Source organism: Bufo bufo, chromosome 5, assembly GCF_905171765.1.
Source record: "Bufo bufo chromosome 5, aBufBuf1.1, whole genome shotgun sequence".
Classification (NCBI taxonomy): Eukaryota; Metazoa; Chordata; class Amphibia; order Anura; family Bufonidae; genus Bufo; species Bufo bufo.
The window spans coordinates 114,705,719-114,729,214 of record NC_053393.1 but is presented as its reverse complement, the minus strand read 5'-3'; the positions used below and the strand labels follow the sequence as shown (position 1 = coordinate 114,729,214).

At 41.7% G+C, this 23,496-nt stretch overlaps 1 protein-coding gene across 2 annotated transcripts in view; it reads right to left on the bottom strand.

Moving 5' to 3' along the window:
- The window catches only part of SULF1 (sulfatase 1), a 113,875-nt gene that overhangs the window by 39,428 nt on the left and 50,951 nt on the right, over nt 1–23,496 (bottom strand). For both annotated transcript variants that reach the window (XM_040431223.1, XM_040431224.1), the window contains exons 3-6: nt 20,944–21,174; nt 18,177–18,416; nt 15,050–15,201; nt 3,455–3,624 (exon numbers count right to left, since the gene is read on the bottom strand). In XM_040431223.1, coding sequence (XP_040287157.1) covers nt 3,455–3,624; nt 15,050–15,201; nt 18,177–18,416; nt 20,944–21,103 — 722 coding nt within the window. In that variant the 5' untranslated portion in view covers nt 21,104–21,174. The remainder of the gene's footprint in view (nt 1–3,454; nt 3,625–15,049; nt 15,202–18,176; nt 18,417–20,943; nt 21,175–23,496) is intronic.

Here is a 23,496-nt window from a genome sequence, read left to right as displayed (position 1 = left end):
ACTACTTTATCAAGTTCTAGTCTATAATCCAATGGTTTGTTTAGAATTAGAAACCATGCCTTTCTATCAAAAAAACAGCACCACACCTGTCCATGGGAAGCATCTGGAATTATAGCTCAGCTCCACTGAAGTCAATGAGACAGAGCTGCAATACCTCTTATAATCCATGAACTTTTTTTTTTGCATAATCCTTAATGCATCCTTTGGAGGTTAAACTCTGAAATCTTATAATAGAAGTTGTCCTGAGGAAGCCATGTCCGGCCATACAGATAATGTAATATTACATGCCAGCCATTGAAGTGAACAGCCAACCATTTAATATATGGACAGGCCAGGTCAGCCAGACTAAGAGATGCTTTACATAACGACTTTCCCTTTATGGGAAAGAGGGGCTCCTGAGCTTCCCAAAACAAACTATATATATAGGTAGCATTCTAATTTGCTGCCTAATACTAAATTTAAAGCTGATTATGGTGTTATGTCATTCCAACAACATTTAATGCTGTATACCATAATTAAGTGTTAAAAATAACATTTAGTAGAATTAACATTTTTATCTATTCGCTGAAAACATTCTCTTATTGAAAGAAAAAAATGAAAAAAAATAATAATAATGTTTTGACGTTAAGAAAATTGGAAATGAACGTCTTACAGGCATCTTTGTTTTAACAATCTGGAGGAAACATCTTTTGGATCCGTGAACCAGTTACACCCCTGCTGGATTATTCCAAGCATATTATCACTTGGAAAAATGTTCTTGGAAAATATTTTTATTTCTTTCCTGCTTCTTTACGCCAATGACATTTGAGTTGTTTTTATTTTATCTGACAAGAGCACGCAGGGAAATTTTTGTCCTCTCACATTATGGAGAGATGGGCTACTTGGAATAAAGCAGCCAACTAAGAAGATTCTATATTAGCACAAAAGGGGGAAAACACTATAAAATAAGTCACTGTTTTGTTTTTTTCAATGACAGCTTAAACATTACATAAAGTGGCCCTCAAGGCAGAGTTTTATGAAGGCAGTTCAAGTAGCAGAACATGACTCTCTAGAAGTAAATATCAGCACATGCATAGCCCTTTAAAAAGAGCAATGTTTAAGGGGTTTTCTTGGATTTTAATAGAATAGACAATCAATAACAGATTATGGCAGCGGTGAGGCCTGAGTGCTGTGGCCTCTTTACTGCGTACAGTGCTGTACATTGTGAGGCAGCTGTATATGGTACTACAGCTTTATTCAAGTGAATGGGACAGAGATACATGTAGCCAGAATCGGACTGGGATTCCTTAGGCCCACCAGAGGAAAGTTTCTTGGGGGCCCAAACCCCATACCATCAATAAATTCTAATAGGTTTTGATTAAATGAAATAGACCCCAGTGGCATTTTATGGTATCCGAATGATTTTTTCTCTGGACCTTTGGGGTCCACTAAGGAGATCAGAGCCTGGGCCTAGTGGAGGATCCATTGGAAATCTGTTGGGCTAGTCTGACGCTGCGTGTAGTACCACATACATGGCCATTACATAATGTACAACACTGCTTAGTAATGAAGAGACTGCAGCAATCACCAGGGCATTGTGGTCCCCTCAGACAGTTGATTGTGGGGGTGCCAGGAGATGAGCATCCACCGATCTGATATTGATGAACTATCCTAAGGATAGGTCATCAATATTAATATCCTGTGCAATTATTACGATCATCATATTCAGTAGCATAACAAGATAGTAAATCTCATCCAGGGATTACTGGAGTATAATACTACCATTCCAGAGAAATACTGTACAGGGTAATTTCAAGAAAAACAGACATATCCAATGTACAAATAAAATGTATAAATGTTCATGGTATAAAGGACCAATATCTGTCAGCTTCTAATAGCACAAACTGGACAAGTGAACTATTTATATAGGTCCAAATCATCAAAAATAAAAAATGAAGCAGCTTTGCAACAAAAATGTCCTACTATGCAAACTTATGTATCTCCATGTTTACACATCACCACTTGCTAACATGTCAGATGAATGCTAGAAGTAGTAGGGGGGGCAGGTAAAAAGCAGAAACAAATGACTTTGGGATGAGACTAGACAGGGTAACTATGAAATCATCGGTATTCTTAGGCACTGTAGACACAAAATAGTTGGATATTTATCAAACTCAGTTTCTAACTGCGATAACAATCCAGGGTCAGACTGGTCCACCAGAGTACCATAGGATCCTCTGGTGGGCCCAGGCTCTGATGCAATAGTGGTCCAGGTGAAAAAAATCTATTTGGAGCTGCCTTTGGAGATAATAACTTGCCACTAGGGCCTATTTCTTTGATTCAAAATCTACATCTATTAGACACTACTGATGACGTATGGGTTTGGACCCATAAGTAATTTCCTCTAGTGATCCCAAGAAACCCTAGTCGACATTGTAACAAGCTATAACTGCTGTACCTAGAAGATTTCCAATTATCTGGGAATTCAAGCAAAGTCCAGATCAGGAAAGCAGAGACCAGTGTGTGATGAGCAGATGTAACTGTAAGGGCTCATGCACACGAACGTTGTTGGCTGGTGCCTGTATTGCGACCCGCAAACAGCGGGTATGCAATATATCGGGCACCGGCTGTTTGTGCACCGCATCACAGATGCAGACCCATCCGAAAGGTGCAGTGCAGAATGGAGGCACGGAACCCCACAGACGCACTATGGAGTGCTTCCGTGAGGTTTCTCTCCGTGCCTCCACACCTCAAAAAAAATAGAACATGTTCTAATTATTTGCGGTGCTGACGGATGATGGACCCAATCAAATTGAATGGGTCTGCACCCATCTGCGCCAGCCACACAAATGTTGCCAGTGGATTGGGGAATACAATTTGTGGTCCTCAATGCACGGAACAGGGCGGCACACGTTTGTGTGCATGAGCCCTAACTAAGACTATGAAAAACTCTTCTGATACAGCCCATACTATATCAAGACAACATATATGACCACATAATACAATGAGATCTCTAGGTCAGCAGCTACAGGAAATCTTCTCTACCGTAAAAGTCTCTTGTTAGTGTAGTTGGAAGAGAACCACAACCATAGTTGAGGCAACCTTGCAAAAGACTGACATGTCTTTTAGCATTACTCTTTGTAGATCATCCAACAAAATGGTAATTTTAGAACCTTATAGGTCATCTCTTGTATCTGTCCAAAGAGACATTTAATTTCACTACTTCAGCCAACATTCCACTCATTTTAAATCAAAATCCAAATCCAAACCAAACCTCAAAAGTCAGGGCTGTTGACAAGTAGTAGTAAGCCTAATCATTTAGATTACAATTTGGACAGCACTATCATAGTCAAGCAAAAAAAATAAATAAAAGAAAGCACAATTATTTTTGGACTCGCTGTGAAAGAAACAACAAATAATTGTCAGGAAATTTATACTAATGTGTTTTTGGATTGGAGAAAGAGTTATTACTCACATATGCTGGGAAGCATTTGGAAAGAGCTCTGAAAACTGTGGTGCAGAATCCTCAGGCCCGTGTGGTGCAGCGTGACTGATGACCATCATGACTGGCCGATGCGGGTACAACCTCTTGGTCTCTTTAAAGTAGTTAATGCTGTCATTGGTGATGAGATCTGTGAAATAGTCCTAAAATATATAAAAGATAAATTACTTATGTGTATATTATACCAAGTATCACTAAATAAATGACTATGAACTGCAGTTTTTTCCCCACAAATTTCCCACTGCAAGACTTGTAAATCCAGTAAAACCAGTGAATACAGCTCTTTGAGCTGTCAAGTCATTGAACGTTCCAGTCAGTCATTTTAACCAGCATGGTTGTACATTGATATCTGAGAAATAGTGTGACTGCACATTGCAAATCTGTAGTGACAGCTATACTGGGCATTACTCCGTTTTTCCAGAAAAATAAAAAGCTTAACAGAAAAAAAAATTATCAAATTTCCGCATGATATTTTGATCTTGGGTGGACATAAAACATATCAGTAAGAACAAAGGATGTGTGCCACCCTGATGAGTTTCATATGCATTTCAGGACAACACCTACTGTATATGTGCGCAAGCCAAGTAAAACGTTTAATATCCTAAGAGTACAAAGAATTGTGATAAGGTTGTCAATATAGTGTAGGCAACTTAATTGCTTAATTTTTATAAAAGATTTTTTTTATAATACACATTGTATTTCATTTCTCTGTATATTAAAGGGCACATTCTACACAAAGTCTGTCACAGTTCCCACCATATAAAAGTAAATAAGTCACCAAAAATGAGCTTCATACATTTTTTTTTAGATTTATGACTGTGTAAAAAAAAATAATAATAAAAAAAATAAATATTAAAAAGTTATATATTGCCCACTAGAACATAAAAAATAGCCTGTTCTTTCTGGTTTCTTACAGCTGACTTTTAAGCTTTGTTGTGTAGACAAAGCCATGGTCAACAGAGTAATCTCATTATCATTAAAAGATGGGGGCTTTAAAAGGCTTTTCCAGGCTCCTGATGTTGAGGACCTATATCTGATCAGTGAAGGCTGGACACAGAGCACCTCCTTGATCAGATGTTCCTTGCAGCCTCCAGTGCAGGAAATAGCACTTTGAATGGAGGATGAAGCGCAGCTTCGTTCAAAGTGCAGTGACCATACTGAGTTACTGAAGCTCTGCTTCCATCACTTCAATGGGAGTTGACCTGCAGTAACCCAGCATGACCATTATACTTTGATCGGATCTGTGCTTCCCCCTCCATTCAGAGCTAGTTCTGGTTCTGGAGACTGCAGGGAACAACTGATCAGTGGGGTGCAGGATGTCGGATCTTTTCCAATCGGATATTAATAACCTATCCTTAGGAGCCTGGAAAACTCCTTTAATGATGAATGATGACTCTTTTGCACTGCTGGAGGTCCAGATAAGGATAAGGCAGTATAGATTTACTGAGGGGTGGATTGGTCATAGACCCTACAGGGAAATTTCCCGTGGGCCGATGCCCCAGGGGGCCACCCAAGTCCTCCTCTCTGACGCTGACTGGTATATAATGAGCTCTCAACAGTAACTAACGCTGTGAGAATCAGGTACTCATGTACCCAGCCAGCAATCACACACGCCCTCCTGAATTCAACTGCTGTGGCCACATCTCACCTCCTAAGGGGGCTCCATAGACAACCGGAGGAGGACAGAAAATGGTAGCTATTGATGGCCACCACAGAGAGACAGCTTTTGGGGCAGTATATTGTTCTACACTTTTATTTGGTTCTGCTGGGATGGTATTTTGCACTATGGTATTGTTGACCTCGCCTACTTGTGTTGCCCCACCTTCTGTTAATTTGAAGCTGCCTACAAAATGGGGCCACTTTTAGTTTTCTTTTTTTTTTCAGGGCCTCTGGATTCACTATACATACAGATAACACTCTATATGCAGTTCATTTGCTGCACTCCTGTCTCAGGAAGAGGAGCAGTACTCAATCTGTTTTTACAGATTGTATTAATCTATTGACCATTAATTTCAATTAATTGCAGCCTGACATACAGCATACACAGTCTATACAGACAAAGAATGCCTCTCCAACATGGCTGCCTCAGGGAAGTTTTTAAAAACTGTTGGCTACAACAAAAAGGATCAATATCATTATTTCTCTTTCTATATTTGGCTATTTTCTCTTGTCATGTTCCAAGGCTTGTTAAAAAGTCAACAAGCTAGTTCCAGAAGGTGGCGCTAGCGAGATGGTTCTCCTTCCCTGGGAGATACCTCTTTGTGTTTTTTTTTTTCCCATGGAGCATTGCTAATAAATCACCATACCATGGAGTGCAGTTAAAAAGTCTCCATACGCAGCTGGTCTCTCTAAGGAGAGCAAGCACCCTGCCCAAGTTGTGTTCAAGGCATGTCACTTAGCCAGCCAGAATCCTACTCCATACTGAGGGGTGAGTACCCTGAAACAGCTGGCTATGGATGGATATTTGGCTTGGCTACTTTCCCTTGTCATGTTTCAAGACTTGTTAAAAAGTTGGACATACACTCGTAAGGAGCCACTTCCAGAAGGTGGCGCTATCGAGATGGTTCTCTTTCTTTGGGAGATAGCGCTTTATGTATTTTTCTCTTTTTATACAATTCATAAAACAAGAATTAAAACTCCTTTTCCTGAATGGCGAGTATTTGGATTCCAGTAAATGTGAAAAGATTGTATTGCATTAAATTGCTCAGGCACATTTTATTATAGCAATATAATTTATGGAAAGGATTATCAATGGAAGACGCACACTACTTTGTGCTGTAATTATACACCAACTAATCCAAAATATGACATACTGGAAAACCGAACAGAAAACATGGACATATGGTTTGGTTTTAAAATTCACACTAAAAACGCTCTATCTATCCATCTATCCCATCATCCTTTGCTTCTGATTAAATTAAGATTTAAGGTTTTCAGTAGTTGCAAATAATTGGACTGCAACCATAACGCAGGCAGCGAGACTTGTTAAAAGCATCTCTGGTGTACAAGTCCAGATCATTAATACCGGCACGATCACTAGGTTCATGCAGCTGCTGTCATTAAAGGAGAGTCAGATTTGCAAATAAGTATACTTAACCTATAGCCAAGAAGGCTCACGGAAATTGTGTGGCTCAGGGAAATTGAGGAAATGGAACAAAAGAGGAGGGGGTTCGGGACGAAGATGAATTTTTAAATTAAACCACCTGCCACCACTACTTGCCTGTAGTCTCATGCAAACTTCACTGGGCTCAGAACAGCTGCAAAAGCACGGCCAAAGAGACAGAAAAGCTGTATAACACAAGTGAACCAGGTGTTTCTCCCCCCGACAGTCCTCAGTTTACAATATGGAATTGCCACTGCTACTTTTCAGCGTGGTATAATGGGATTGTACGGGTCCACGTGATATTCTGGAATTACTGGAAAATTATGACATGCTGCTAGCCCCTCAGTTACATGTGTCTTCTAGATTGAGAAGTTTATATTCCTCCTCAGAGGGTTGTTTTTGTAAAGTATTAAAACTGACTATAAAATTACCAGTTTATTACTTTGTTTATTAGATGTAGCCATCACTCTACCGTGGAGTAAAATATTCCAAGATTTACAGCTCTTGAAATGCCCAGAGATTATATGAATAGTACTGATTTCTTGTTTTGGAACAGCATTTCACATAAATTCTATATCTATGTGCGTAGTAGGAGGTCCTCTGTGCAAAGATGGTATGAGGACCTTTTACTTTTTAACAGTTCATTTAACAAATAAGGCTCATCAAAGTGCTCCTTGTCCCTTACTATGACTTTTTGATCATTTAATGGATGATAATCTCAGTAATTTTAAGCTTAGGGGAACCTTGGTGCCTTTTCTTTAATTGAGCCATGGGCCCACTTGCCTATAGGTCCCCATGAAGATGCATAGGCTGCACCAATGGTCTGTCCGCCCCTGTCTGTATCCATATTCAAAGCTACTATGCTGAGAAGATACTAAGGATCATGCATGGCTAACAACACAGAACAAAATCTAGAAAACACTGTACTGAAGGGAGATACAGTACACTTCCAACTGTACAGAGCATCCGCTATAAAATAACGGGTACACAGCCATCAAATGAAGCTGCAAGGTCTGGCAAAATAAGACTGGAAAGGTCCAGTGTTCAATCTTATATTCTGCCAACTTTGGAAGCGAAAACTTGAAATGCCCTGTTATTTGTTAAAATGCCCACAAAGGACATCAGTTTCTGTAATTATTTAAAGGGTCACTGAGTTTTCATAAAACCTTTGATCTGTCATAGTGACATAAATGTTTAGAATAGTGGGGGTCTGAGTGCTAAGAACCACCACAGATCGCTAGAATGAAGAGAGAGAAGCACTCGCATATAGCACTCTCTCTACTTGCTGCAAGAGAGGCAGCGAGATATATTCAATAGAAAGTCTATAGGCAGTTGCAGTGATCCCCCGAGGAGCCGGTGCAGAGGATAGGAGTGGTAGAAGCCTTGATCAGATATTGTGTCACGGTGTACTCCCTCAGGCCATTGCTCCCTAGGGTTCAGTGCAGTGAAAAGGAGGTGTCAAAGGATCAGGTAGATGTAGAAAAACAAACATTTTTCATTACTGAGTGCAAAGGATGAGTTACAGTACATCCAGCTATAGTCTGTACAAGGTGCAATGTTTCTATCCCCAGCTGATGAGGTATGGTGGCATGCAAGATGGCAGAAAATAGCACTCTAGAGTAGTCCTTCTCTCTCTCTCCTGATTTCCCTTCACTACAGCTATGAACTGACACCTATAGCAGTAGGTGTCTTCTTGAATAAATACAGGCTTTTGCATTTATCTTGCGCATTGCTATGGTGATGGGTGTTTTAACGTGTTCTCCCTAACCTGCAGCAGGAAGCTATAGTTGCTGGTCACCCCACTAACTGTAGTACCCTAGCTCTGAAGAATATTCATGGCTTTGGACCTTCAGTCTCCCTGGAACAGTGTTCCTCACAGTTCTCCTACAATCATGTCCTACAAATGCCTTGGAGCAGATGTTTGTGCTTCCTCACTCCTCCTCTAGGCTAGCTATCTCTCTCTCTCTCTGGAGCGCTCTAGAGCTCCCCCTCCTAGCAGGAAGTAGGACAAGCCCACTCCCACCAAGAGGGGAGGAAAGGAATGGCAAGTTCCATTCCCAAAGCCAACCATACCTTATCATTGCTGAACCAGGTTGGGGGAACTGCACAGTGAGCAGAGAAAGCGCAATATGAGAACGCTTTTGTCTTCTCGTTCTAGTGATTGGTGGGTGTCTCAGCACTCAGAGCCCCACCGATCAAAGCTTTTGATATGCCTATGACATCAAAAGTTTTATGAAACTCACCTTCTGTCAAGTGATTACCAAGTGGTCTGGTAGCATGGCATTTAAAGGGGTTGCCTAATTTAGCAAATACTTTTTCAAATATTCCAATATATTGGGTCAACCATTGAGGACCATCGTCCATTGGCCAAATATGACAGTGTCTCTTCCACTGGAGGGTTCACCAAACCCATATAATACATAGACATCCCATTGTTATTTGTCATGCTTCATTTGCCCCATGGAGATGTTACAGTAGAATTGAACTAGGACTGTCAGGTTGCTCCAAACATATCAGCCGTTCTATGGGGATCCCAACCACGGGAAACCTTGTGATCTACTTATTGTCAGTGGACTTTTCCAACAAAAATGGATTATTCCATTCCAAGCACAGGACTGACTTTAGTAAGGTGACGTAAATTAGGAGTGTACATACTAACCTACCCTGGTCTTACAATGTCAGAGGCCATTATGATTGATTCTTATAGGGTATACATAGCTATTCCTATATTTGTGGCCTACAAATGCCTAAAACATAATCAAGCACAGCTCTTAACTAGCATACCATTATACATAATCTAAAAGACAGTAAAAATTCCGAATACATTTGATCCACTTAATTAAATCTGCAGCTATAAATAGACAATTAAACGAATAGGAAAAAGTGTCTATTACACAGGGTAATGTTAAACAGAATGCAGTTTGGCTTTCTATTAAAAATACCATTAGATTATTATCATATAAAAGGAAAAAAATAAAGGACGATTAGAAATGTATCACGGAAACATTACAAGGAGGTTATGCTGAACTAATTTCAAGCCATATATCTTCCAAGACCTAAGGGGATGAGCACCACTAAGCTTGTAATCTTACGTGCAATCCCATTACATGGGTCAAATGCCATAACTGAAACATCTGTGTCACTGGCTGCCGGGATCGCAGCATGCTGTAATCACACTGAAAGGGCTCATGGTCGGCAGCAGTTAGAGGCTCTGTGAAATCTCACGGCTGTGGGCAGGTCACCTTGGCACACATTCCTTGCTTTTGTTACAAGTGAGGTCTTACTTTCGAAAATCTTCCCAGAACCCTGTTAGTTTTTCTTCATGTCCATTCCAATTGTATTACCCTGAGACTTGACAGCACTAAACATTTTTTCCAAAGCATAATGAAAAACAGCAAAGGCCCAGGTCCTATTTATGAGTTTTATAGATGGAAATACGCGGTAACATCATCTGTCCCATCATTATAGATGCAAGGAACACCATATGCTGCCTGTTCCTCTCTGTAGACTGAAATTTCACAGGATGAACCTTTTTTTTTTTTTTTTCCAGACTTCAGAACGGGCTGGGACTTTCACAAGGCAAAATTAAGCAAAATCATCACAATATACTAAAAATATTACATTCCACATAGACATGTATGACGGAGATTTAGGGACATCTGGTAAAATATACAGAGGGGAAGGGAGAGAACTGTGATAATAACTTCAAAGTGAGGCCAGACATTGCAAAAAGCAATGCAATTTATAAATCAGCATTAACGTCAGTAGCACTCATGGAGATCTGCTCTCTGGATCATATTATATTGTTAAATATCCTCCAGACTGATCCCGAGGCTGCTCTGGTTTGTACATTTGGTTCATTGTATAACCAGGATTGAAGTAATAGAAATCAGTATGCTTTTGTTCTGTAATATTATGAGTTCTTGTCACTGGTTCCTCATCAGATTTATCAAAACCAGTGCAAAAGAACCGTGGAGCTGTTGTCCGTATCACCAGTGTGGCTGCTGCTTACATTTTCCAGAGGGTCTCTGAGAATTGACATTGCACCAATAAGCCAGAATTTATGTGTAGCCTTAATTGTAAATGCAGGTCGGTGTATTATAGCTAGGAGTTTCTGTAGGACATGTGATGTGTGAAAAAATACTTTTGCTTTCGTGACTAAGTGGTAAAATCCTGAAGCAGTGAAAGCATGCGAAGAATTTACAAGTGGAAAGCCGTTGGCCTGTAATTTATGTCTTCCAAATTTTCTTGGTTGAGTAACTCTTAAAGTAACCAATGAGTACTATTTAATGATCAAGTAAACTGCAGCTTACTTCTTCTTTGAAAAATATTGCTCCATATAGGTGTGGTGTGCACCAGATTTATTAAAAGGACCAGGGGCGGACTGGGAACCTTAAGTGGCCCTGAAAAAAAAAAAACTAAATGTGGCCCCATGTTGTAGGTATAACCAAATAGACATAAGGCAAGGCGACTCAAGTAGGCAGGGCCTGCAATACTATAGTGCAGCACAAAGTACCGCCCCAGCAGAACCAAATACCAAAATACTGCCTCAGCAGAAGCAAACACCACAGTGCAGCCCAAAATACTGCCGTCCTTACCACAGTATTTGTGAAGACCGCGATATACCATAGTTGAGTTCAGGAGGGCCCTTGCGGTCCTACTGGAAAATTTCCCTGTAGGATCTATGGCTATGGTCCTCCCCTGAACAGGACATATGCCTAGTTGATAAATTTGGCAAAAGCTAAAAACTGTTCTGGGCATCTAAAGGCACGAATGATTATTATTTTTTTTTAAACATTCATATGTGTGAAGTCTGAAAAATGGCAAAAAGACTTTGTAAAACTGGGATAAATACATTGGTAGCTCCATTTGTGCATAAAAAAGGTTTATGATTATTTACATAGGACATCTTACACAACACCGTAGATTTTAGATCAGTGCTTCTGAGAAGGTTAAATGGACCTCATGGTGTAGTGTCCCCAATTTTTGGATGAGGTTCAGCTGGAGAGGCAGTTTTGACAAGTGACAAGTGATTATAAGCTTCACACATCTTTATCTGGCTGCACCAAACTCTGGTTTGGTAACATAACTGACAAAGCTTTTGCTTTATTGTTGTTCTTTATGGTATATTTGGTTCAGGTGACAAAGGAAAGATAAATGAAGATACATTTCTATTGTTGGCACAGGCTAGTTGTGAGGCCAAACATCACCATGTTCTAGTTGGTGAAGTCCCAGTAGAAAGAGGTTGCAAAGCCCCGTCTTAGATGATTTTTCTGGTTTTGTATGAAACAGAGGACATCATGGTGTCTCAGTGGTTAGTTACCATCCATAGTTCACAGCCAGCCATCTGTGTGAGAATCTTCAGAGCTAATTGCATGGGACTATGTGAAGCCAGTTCTAGATGTCCCACTTTACTAGAATCTCATTCACATACACAGTATATTAGAAGTCAATTACCTCTGCTTACAAGAAAGCCAGCTTGATGGGTACAGCGGACCCATATCTGGTGTCCATCCTTTCTAGCTAGTAGGGCATTGGCCTTACAGTCCCACATGAAGGTAGATAGCATGCAATCTTTTGTCAGGCAGAACTGGTGGCTCTTAACTATGCATGGCATTAAAAGTAATCCTCCAGATCACTGTCAGTTTTTTTTTTGTGCAATGGATTAGTCAAAAACAGGCAGTGTTTTTCACAGAGCCACTGACTTCTTTGGGTTTGTTTGGTGCACACATGCAGTACCCTGCACCTGGGGGTATCTGCAATGTTTGGTTTGCAATGCAATGTTATGCATTGTTTGAAATATTATGTCATGTTAATGTAATGCACTGTATACTCTGTATGTTCTAGCATGAGAGAGGCATGGTTAGAGTTAACTATCCTGGCCCAGGGCCGGCCTTTGGGGTGTGCGAGCTGTGAGGCCGCACAGGGCGCCATGGCAACAGGGGCGCCCGGCGGCCGACATAGCTCGCAGTCGGTCTCTTACAGCAGGCCGGCCCGAGATTGTGTGAGGCGAGCCTGGGGAGCTGAGCCGCTGCAGCTGCCAGGTCAGGTTCCGGAGTGTGGAGGAGGAGCTTAGGTGCGCAGGCGCAGCGTCCAAGTGCTGCGCCTTCACAGAGAGCCGCGGAAGGATCCGCTCAATGTGTGAGGGCGGCAGCTGGTGCTCTGCAGACAGGGAGGGAGCAGAAGACCTCAAATAGTGAGTACCTGTTCTTATTGTTGTTGTTTTTTTTTGTTTTTTTACCAAATATCTTTCATTAAATGGGGCAGGGTCTAATTAAGGGGGGCAGGAGACTGGCTATGGGTGACACTGGGTATGATTAAGGCCCTTAATCATACCCAGTGTCACCCATAGCCAGTCTCCTGCCCCCCTTAATCAAACCCTGTCACCTTTGCCCAGTCCCCTGCCCTTCTTAATCATACCCAGTGTCACCCTTACCCAGTCCCATGCCCCCTCAATTAGACCCTACCCCCTTAATCATACCCAGTGTCACCCAAAGCCAGTCCCCTGCCCCCCTGTCATCTTTACCCAGTCCCCTGCCCTTCTTAATCATACCCAGTGTCACCCTTACTCAGTCCCCTGCCCCCTCAATTAGACCCTGCCCCCCTTAATCATACCCTGTCACCTTTACCTAGTCCCCTGCCCCCCTTAATCATACCCAGTGTCAACCAAAGCCAGTCCCCTGCCCCTTAATCAGACCAAGTGTCTGTCACCCTTAATTTAAGGGGGGCAGGGGACTGGGTAAGGGTGACACTGGGTATGATTAAGAAGGGCAGGGGACTGGGTAAAGGTGACATGGTATGATTAAGGGGGGCAGAGGACTGGCTCTGGGTGACACTGGGTATGAATCCGGGGGGCAGGGGACCGGGCAAAGGTGACAGGGTATGATTAGGGGGGCAGGAGACTGGCTATGGGTGACACTGGGTATGATTGTACTTGTTTGCACTTGCACTTAAATTATCTGTAATAAAAAAAAAACTGTTTGTTACAAAGATTGTTTTCCTCTTTGTGTATGTTTAGGTGAACGGGGGGGGGGGGGGGCACAAGATTAGAGCTTAGGATGTGGCTGGCTCCACCCAATAGTTCTAGAAGAATCCAGTGTGTGTAGCTTTAGAAAGAGAACAAGTAGGGAGCAGTCTCCAATGTGCTCCTCTTCTCCAGACTCCAGTTTCAGGCCCTGTGTCCTTCGGCACCACCATGTGCTCCAGGAGATGAAAGACTGGAAGATCTGACAGTCAGCAAGGTAACCCAGCTTAAAGCATCTCAGATTCTACTGCTGCTGCTGCATAGGTGAAACAAGTTAAGACACCCTATGCACCCGAGACTAGTGGACACTACAGCCAACGTTGCCAGATTGTAGTTACTAGCCAGAGATCCTATTAACAGAGATTTTAGCAAAGGAAAGGGTAACTAGAGGGCCACTGCTACAACAAACTGATTTGCTCATCATTGGATGTGTGGGAGGAATTAGCACTGTATATAGATATCTGGTCGATGTACTACAACTCCTATTGTGCACACTCTTAACACCATATACTGGCCACTGCATTTCCATCATATGCCCTGCCTAGCACCCACATGGACACCCCCGAACTACCATGAGGCAGAGAACCCACAGCTACATGGCTTATGATGAGAGAACACAGGGTACACCTCCTTCACTGCACCAACCCCATTGACGGGCTGAGGAAGTACACTGCCACATATCATCATCAGGGCCCCTACCACTCCCATCCTCTGCTCTGGCTTCTCAGGGGCCTGCTGCACACGTTTGTGAATTTCTGATATTACAAAAAGCCCTAAGACTGCATACACTTGGGGTAGATGCAATGTGCATTCTCCATCCGAGTTTTGTGGGCAGACGTTTCACGGTGTGCTACGGAACCAGCCAAGTGGAGATTTTAACAAACCTCATTCTATTGCTGTAGAATCTAAAATCCACATGAAAGTCCATGGCTATTTTTTTCCCCTCAGTTTACATCTCATGTAGACATACCCTAATGCCAGATACTTTTTATTCATGTTAAAGAGCCCTTAGAATTTTCACCAGATGTCCTCCTAGACTGAAAACCCCTGTATCCAGCTATCAACCATAAAGTCATTTTTCCTTTAGGAAGGCAAATTTTGTATCCATGATAAGTAGCTAATGCCAACCCAAACTATAATTTGGTAATGGAGCTGAAAACCATGCACAGATTGTATTGCAAATGAAACTCGCACATCTGCCTGGACCATAGTAGTCATTTTTATTTGGGGTCGGACCTATAATTACAAGCTTCTGAAGGAGAAAAAAAAAACTAGTGCATGAGAAAAGTGGAGCAGACGCCCATAGAAACCAATCCGATTCAATCTTTTGAGTTCGAAAACCTTTAACCTTTTGTGAATTCATTAGACATCTGATCCCTTATGGCGCAGTATTCACATGTCATGTTTGTTAAGGCCAAATATGAAATAGAAAATGAAATACCTTTTCATACTCAAATCCATGTTTTTCTTTGTATCCATTCCGGCATATTGTGTAGTTATAGAATCGGGAGTTCTTGACCAGTCCCAGCCATTCTCTCCAGCCTGGAGGTATGTAGCTTCCATTGTACTCATTGAGGTATTTTCCAAAAAATGCTGCATAACACAAGAGAACAATAGAATAAAAAAGTTTGGTGGAAGTGCACCCCCATAGGCCACATGGAATCAGATGTCATTTACATAGCAACCGTTTCCTGTATGTGTTTTTTTTCTATTGACCATGTACACAGTATAGAAATAGATTATTCAAAAATTCTAGAACTATAACATAATTCCACATGAATGCCCTTAATTCTAGCTACAGGCCGATTACCCAGTGCTTGCCACACAGATTGTATTTCTGCCACTTGGCATGGGAAACTAGCAAACAAATCAATGCCCCATTTTGCCAGATATTTCCTGCCGCTAAGCAGAGGTCCAGATTTACAATGTCGTGTGCCAGTGGCTGGATCACTTTTGGCACCATTTGATGCATTTAGCAGATTGATAGAGGTCACCTATTGCCAATTGCATTTATAAAAATTAAATACCATAATTTTTAACAAAATATAAGAATATAGAAATAGGCCTGGAATGCATTTAACAAATTAACATAGAGACTATATTACAACACATGTGTACTAACTGTGCTCAGACAGATTAAACCTGATACTAAATAGGCTTTACTTGGAAACCTAATGATATGAAGAATGGTGCCTGGTACAGTCGGACTGTGTTGCAGTTCCAGCACTAGGTTGGGAGTAATGTTCTGTAAGGAGGTCCTGTCGGCTTTTTTTGACAAGCAAATTCTTCTTTAAAAGGGAATCTGCCCAAAACACCCCCAACGGAGAGTAAAGGTCCCTTTGCACGGGACAATTTAGCAGGCAATTGTCTGGAAGGAAGGGGCCGAGGAGGAGCGATCACGAATACCATCAATTATTCCCACACAATCATTATTTGCCGGCAACAGAGGCTGTTTAGACGGCACAATCCGCTGCTGGCAAACGATCATCGGGTAACTGGTGGCACCTTTACACTGCCAGATAATTGCTAATGAGTGTTCCTCTGATCTGGCGGATTCTTGACCTCTGTACAGGAGCCTTAAGAGTTGTATAGTGCAAGTGATGCCGATCCAGTTATAGAATTTGTATCTTTATACTCACTTGTATTCTGATGCTATGCTCCGACAAAGTAAAATGCATTGAGAGGACTCCTGAACTCACAGAGGAGTCCTCTCAATGCATTTTACTGCTGGTTTCTTGGAGCACGGTATTAGAATGCAAGTGAGTATGAAGATAAAAATTACATTACGGACTCCACCCCTTATACCGCTTAGGCTAGTTTTACACTAGGGGTAAATTCTTCTGGCAGGCTGTTCCAGCAGAGGAGCAGCCTGCATGAAGACATAGTATCTGGCATAGCCAGATATTATCTGACCCTGCCAGAGCCTATTGACTATAAAAGGGACTCCAAATTTTAAGCTTACCTAGTCAGGTCTGCTGGGGTCTCCTTTCTGATTTGGTCTCAGAAATTCGATGAAAGGCCACTCAGCCAATCATTGACTGAGGGAGGTCCCTGTTGCAGCCAATGATTGCCTGAGTAAACATCTCCTCCCATTTCTTGTGTGACAAGCCTGGGCCAGGAAGTGGAGACCAGCGATGATCTGGTAAGTATCGCAATGACAGCGGATGGTTGAGGGTAAGCTTTGATTATTATTTTTTTCTCCAACTACTCAGTGCTTTACTGAAAGTTTTTCCTCATTTAATCTTCCTAGAAATGTATGAATAAACTAACAACTGGGTGTTACCATTCCCCTCACCAAAGATGTGTGTCTCTAAGCATTCAGGCACGGTCAACATTGATTAGGTAGTGTCAGACGGTGTATGGACACACCCCTAACTGTTAACACCCAGTTGTCATTTAATGCAAACATGTCTAGGAGGAATAACAGAGGAAGGCACAATGCAGAGTTCTAGAAAAAGATTCTTCAAAATTGTTATTTCATGGGGAATACAATTATTCACTAAAACTCACATGTTAGGAGAGCTGAAAGGACATCTAAGAGGGCTAGGATCTAGAAATCAATGTTAAACCCCCTTTAAATCTTGACTACCCCTTTAAACATAGCATAGCCCAAAAAAGCTCTAAATCTGTTTGGATTTGATTCAGTACCCTTTTTTTTAAAGACATTAATATTATAAGCAATAACTAGAAATTAATGTTAAAGAATCCATGATTTTCCGGTTAATATTTCAGGTATAATGGCAGAATATGAGCATCACATGATGCCAGTACAGGCTGGATCAGTTCTTATAAATCTCTTTCCCAATTAACATGGAATTTCCTGTTTTATTCAGTGCTGAAAATACTTAGAAGCCTATTAAATGCCCATTGCCTTATTGTACCAAGGGAACCATTGATGCATCCGTGACAGAATGCAGATTTTTCTGATGAATGCTATCTCTTTAAGAATGAGAACTCTGTGATGGGTTCAGAGTTCAGGACAAGAGTGAGACAATGAGAATAAGAAAAGTATTTTGCTGGCAAGCTGTGCGGGTCCACAAGACGTCTAAATTAATACTAACAACTACAGGAAAATCGTTAGCAGTAGATTCATTTTAATTCTTTATAATAATTTTTAGCAATTTAAAAAAAAACTAGAACTTTTTGTAAAAACAAAAATTGCTGTAGCTTTATACAACTGCATTTATAGGTGTACACATATGAAAAATAGAAATACAGACCCTCATCTAGTGCTGGCCCCACCTTATGCCCCCCTCCCACCTTTCTATCATAAAGCATAGTCCAAAGTTCATGTACAACCCCCCCCACACTCATGGGAAAGTGAAGACCAATCTGACCTGGGGCCCCATAGAGGCCGTCTGGGATATCTCTGTGAGTCAGTCAACCTTGCCTATATTATAAATCTGTGGGACACCCAATAGAGATAATTATTTAGTATCTTGGATATAATTCCATATTTCTAGTGCAAATCACACCCCATACTCCTATTTGATCTCTAAAACCAGTCTGCGCTAATGGAATCTCCTTTGTCCATTAAGGAGGCTTGCAATAATACTAATAGATCTTACCTGTCCTGTATCCTGTATTATTGAGATATACTGCAAAGGTGCGAGGTTCATGCATGGCTTGCCAAGAAGGAGAGGAGCAGTTTTCATTGTTTGTATAGATGTTGTGGTTGTGAACGTATTTCCCAGTAAGCATCGACGAACGGGATGGACAACACATAGGAGTTGTCACAAAGGCATTGACAAAATGTGCCCCTCCTTCTTCCATGATTTTTCTGGTCTTGTTCATCACCTGCAACGATCCTGAAATAAATAATATTCTTTGCTAACGTATATAGACATGTATGTGTGTCAACCAGTTTACTTACTGTACCTAGTTTTTTTCAGTCATGCTTTTTGCTAGGCAATAGCTGGAGTAGCATCCGAGCTTCATTAAATGGGTTGTCCAGCATCTGAACAACATGACTTTTCTTCTTCCAAAAACAGCACCACATCTGTCCATGGTTTATGACTGGTATTCTAACTTAGCTCTATGGAAGTAAATAGGGCTGAGCCGCAAAACCACACACTACACGCAACCTGTAGACAGTTATGGCACTCTTTTTGGAAGAAAATAGCCACGCTTTTCTAAGCCTGGACAATCTTTTTAACTACAGTGGAGAAGATAAATGACACCAGCAGTGTTTTACTTGAAGTAAACAGAGCTGCAATACCAGCCCAAGGGCGTCACGGAAAACATCCACATTTATTTTCTAATCTCTAAAGGCGACGTGTACTGGATGTGGGGACTTTTTGAGAACACCAAAACCTTCAACTGCTCGTGTGACTTGTGCTGCTGATTGATGTTGGAGCACCTTTTTGTAAAAGCATAAAAATAATACTTTAAAAAAATTAAATAAAAAATATCTTAGCAGTATAAAGCACAGGCAGGTTCTCGAGAATCTGTGCTATCTATAAGAGCTGTTTCACACGAGTGAGTCCATTAAAGGAACCACGCTCCATGTGTGAGCATGATCCTCCGTTCTGGACTTGCAAGAGCGCAGGGCATTATCATGATTTATAATGCTGTGTGTCTCTGCATGACCTTACTTCTACAGGATCATACTGACAACTTTATGTCACTATGATTCTGTAGAAGTAAGGTCAAGCAGAGGCACACAGCATTATAAATCATGATAATGCCGTGTGAACGGAGGATCACGCTCGCACATGGAGTGGGATTCCCGCAATGACTCGCTCGTGTGAAAAAGCCCTAAGGGTGTATTCATATGTTGCACTTGTGGGGCAAAACTAAGACAAACCACTACCACTACACACAATAAACTGCAGCATATGTTCCTAAAATTGCTTCTAAAGAAAACTGTATGATGGTACTTCATGCTAAAGCCTCTGTTTTTTGTAATTTTAGCACGCTGCTCTTATGATCAGCATTGACCTATAGGGCATGTTGCCCTATGGAGAATCCCAGTATAGCTTATGTACTGTGACTCACATTTATCACTTATTAAGACTAGCTTTCCTTACACCAGTCTAGAGATGAGGGAATCAATTAATATCATCTGATTCATCTCATCAACAAGAGTTCTTCACCTTTCTCTTGACTGACAGGGCCGGACATCTCTCCCGGCCCTAACAGTCTCGCTCGTGCACCACTGCTCCGAGTAGCAGCGCAAATGCCAAGGCTCTGCTTTCGCACTCCTTCCGCTTCCAGAGCAGCGACTGTGCATGTGCCGCTAGCCTCTGTGCTTGGATGCAGGTGTGAGATTGTTAGTGTCGGGTAAGATGTCCGGCCCTGTCAATCAAGTGACAGGGGAGGATTCTTTATCAGCGCGGACAGCCCCTAGCAGGTGAAGAACTCATACGAATCAATTCACTCCTCTCTATACTAGTCTAAGAAAAGAAAAGTTGGAATAATTAGTGGCAAATTTATTAAAAGGCACGCACCTTCGAGACTGTCCAAAACTAACAAAAGCAAATCTATGTCTGTGAGCAGGGCTAGACTTGCACCAAAATTAGCACCATTTTCTGGCTTTCCAGTTGTTAAATTCATCTATGAGACCTTTTTAATGAGCGTCATTTGACAATACAGCATGTCCACTGGAACTCATTAAGTTCCATTTACATGCACCAATTATCGTTAGTATAGGGATGACTGTTAATGCAATTGTTCTAGTCTCACTACCTGAATGTAAGTTCTTTTAAGATGACATCTTAGATTCTAGATCATACTTAGGGCTCATGCACACGACCGTTGGCTGTCTTGTGGTCCGCAAATTGCGGATATGCAAAACAATGATACCGGCTGTGCGCATTCCACATTTTGCGGAGCGGCCGTCTCCTAATGCAACTGTCCTATTCTTGTCCGTAATGCAAGACAAGAATATGACATGTTCTATAATTTTACGGACGGCAGGGAACGGACATGCGGATAGCACATGGAGTGCTTTCTGCATCTTTTGTGTGCCCCATTTATTAAGTGAATGGGTCAGCATCCTACCTGAAAAAAATGTGGATCGGAGGCGGACAAAAAATGCATTCGTGTGCATGAGCCCTTAAGGGAAGGGGTCAGAAGTTCTTTCACCACAAAGACTATACAAGGGCTAATATCTTTACATATTCACATGCGGCAGACTTGTAAGAGAAATTTCAGCAACTGAAAATCTGTTCCATTTATATGAATGGGGTTGCTTCTGCAGCCTGTACAACAAGCTCAATTCAGATGAATGAAATCTCTGCAACGAATCTGGAGAATAAATCCATATTCAGACTAGACTACTGTACCATTCTGTGGATTGCAAATATATAAAAGGCATGCATAAAGAGCGCTCACCTAATTCCACGTCCTGGTCATCTGTGAGGACAAGAATAATATTCGGTCTAATATTTCTTCTATCTGGAGAAATCCGTCCTCTAAGCCGGGGCGATTTCATAGATGTACAATAGCTTGCTGGCAGCAGCATGATGAGCAGTGCAAAACAGTAATACTGCATTGTAGACCGGCAGGCCGACTCAATGGCAATGGATTATGATGTCGCTTCTTCTATTTGTAGGCAATCTGCAGCTGCAACAGAGTTATTAAAAGGCCATTTTTACGCTATTTAAATCAGCATAAATTTCCATGCATTAGGACGTGACACAAATGAACTCCACCAGGTCTGGGTAATAAATAATTATCTCCAGTGATAAGCTAGGGGAATAGGATCAGCCATGGGAGATGCAATCTGAACATTTGTAAGCAGAGTTGTCTATTAGTCTGTGGATATGGAGCGGAGATTGATACACATTTAGTTCATATAGACATGACCTTGGTCAGAGTTGGTCTAGGTTCTAACATGATCCAACGATAACTGGGCTTATAGGGTCCAACAGCAAACCCTATTCGGAGCAGAGGACTTGTCACTGTTGTTACTTGCTTGGACTGATTTGCAGAAAAATTCATCAGTCCTTGTTGCCAATGCGGCCCACTTGTGAAAGGATGACAGCTGTTTGCAATACAATTAAAGGAGTTTTCGGAGATTCCGATATTGATGATTATCCATTTTGAAGCCAAAGCCAGGAGTGGATTAAAAAAGGGGAGAAGTAGTATTTGTCCAAATACTTTCTCTCTTGCTATGATCCACACCTGATTTTGCATCAAAGCCTGAACGTGTGTCAGGACCCTCAGGATAGGTCATCAATACCAGATCGGTGGAGGTCGGACACCTGGGACACCCGCCGATCAGATGTTTGAGGAGGCTGGAACATTCCGTTGAATGTTGCGGCCTCCTCACAGCTTACCAAGCACAGCACCATCCACTGGATAGTAGCTGAGCTTGGTATTGCAGTTCAGAGCCATTCATTTGAATAGGACTGTGCGGCGCCTCGGCCATGTGACCGATGACAATGACATAACAGGCCTACAAAGAGGCCGCAATGCTCACCAAAGCACTGCAAACTCTTCAAATAGCTGATTACCAGGGGTACCGGTAGTCGGACCCCCATTCATCAGATATTGGTAACCTATCCTGAGTGTAGGCCATCAATATCAGTATCTCAGAAACCCCCTTTAAAGGGAATCTACATATGCTTTGTGAAGGATAGGCCCTCAATAATTTCTTCAGAGTAGTCCAGTATGACACAATGTAGAACATATATGGCACAATGTAGAACATTTATGCAGTCTTGACACAACAGTGCAGTAAATGACAGAAAAGCCTTAACTCATACTTTCCAGAGTACTTTCCTAAAGAAAAGTCAACAGCGTAGCTTTACCAATACAAATCTGCCAGATTCCTGAAAAATTTGCTCAAATTGCTCTTAAAAAGCTGTGGGGCTTAGCAAAAGGGGCATGGCCACCACATTTACTATAGTTTACACCAGAAATTATACAAATCTATGCCATGTCCTTGGAAGCGTAGGTTTTAGTTTCAGGCTTACGGACATGACAAATGTATTAATTGGCCTGCGCCTCTTAATACCTCGGTCACATCATATGCCAGCAGGCGTTGTACCAAGACTGCCATATCAAACTCCAGTCTTTAACAAAGGACTGTATCTAACAAGATGCGCCAAACTGCACAGCTTCATAAATTTGGTGCATCTTCTGCCTGCTTGGTCAGTTCTAAATTTAAAGACATCAATATTAAATCTGCCCCGTTGCATTAGATGAAGGAAGAGAGTACAAAATAAAATGTTCTCATTAGAAACTTTGGGCAACACAATATATTGAGGATCTGGGACTACTGTATAAAAGTATTGCAGAAAATATGGAGCAGGTAGCGTTAATAAATCTTTCAGTGCGAGTATAAAGAAAAAAAAGTGACTGGTTGCAATTAGCAAATGCCCAATTCATGTCTGCACTAGCTTTTATGCTGGAAGCCCCCTTTTGTATTATTAGGCCTCATGCACACGGCCGTTGTTTTGGTCCGCATCCGAGCCGCAGTTTTTGCTGCTCGGATGCGGACCCATTCACTTCAATGGGGCCGCAAAAGATGCGGACAGCACTCCGTTGCTCCATTCCGTGGCCCCGCAAAAAATATATAACATGTCCTATTCTTGTCCGTTTTGTGGGCAAGAATAGGCATTTCTACAATGGGCTGCCCATTCCATTCCACAAATTGCAGAAGGCACACGGACGGCTTCCGTTTCCGTTGTGCATAAGGCCTTAGACCTACAAAAATCACAGAGCACCAATGCTGGCTTTGAATGAGAATTTAGAAATGCACACGTAGAATCAGTGCAAAGGCAAAATGCACTTAGTATGACTGCACCCCAGAAAGAAAATGGGGATGGTATCTCACAACCCCTAATAAGTAAAAGTGGAGTAGATGTCCATATGGAGGCACAAGGAAGCTTTACAGCCTGGCACTACGCGAGTCACTGTATGGTGCCTAGTACAATGCCA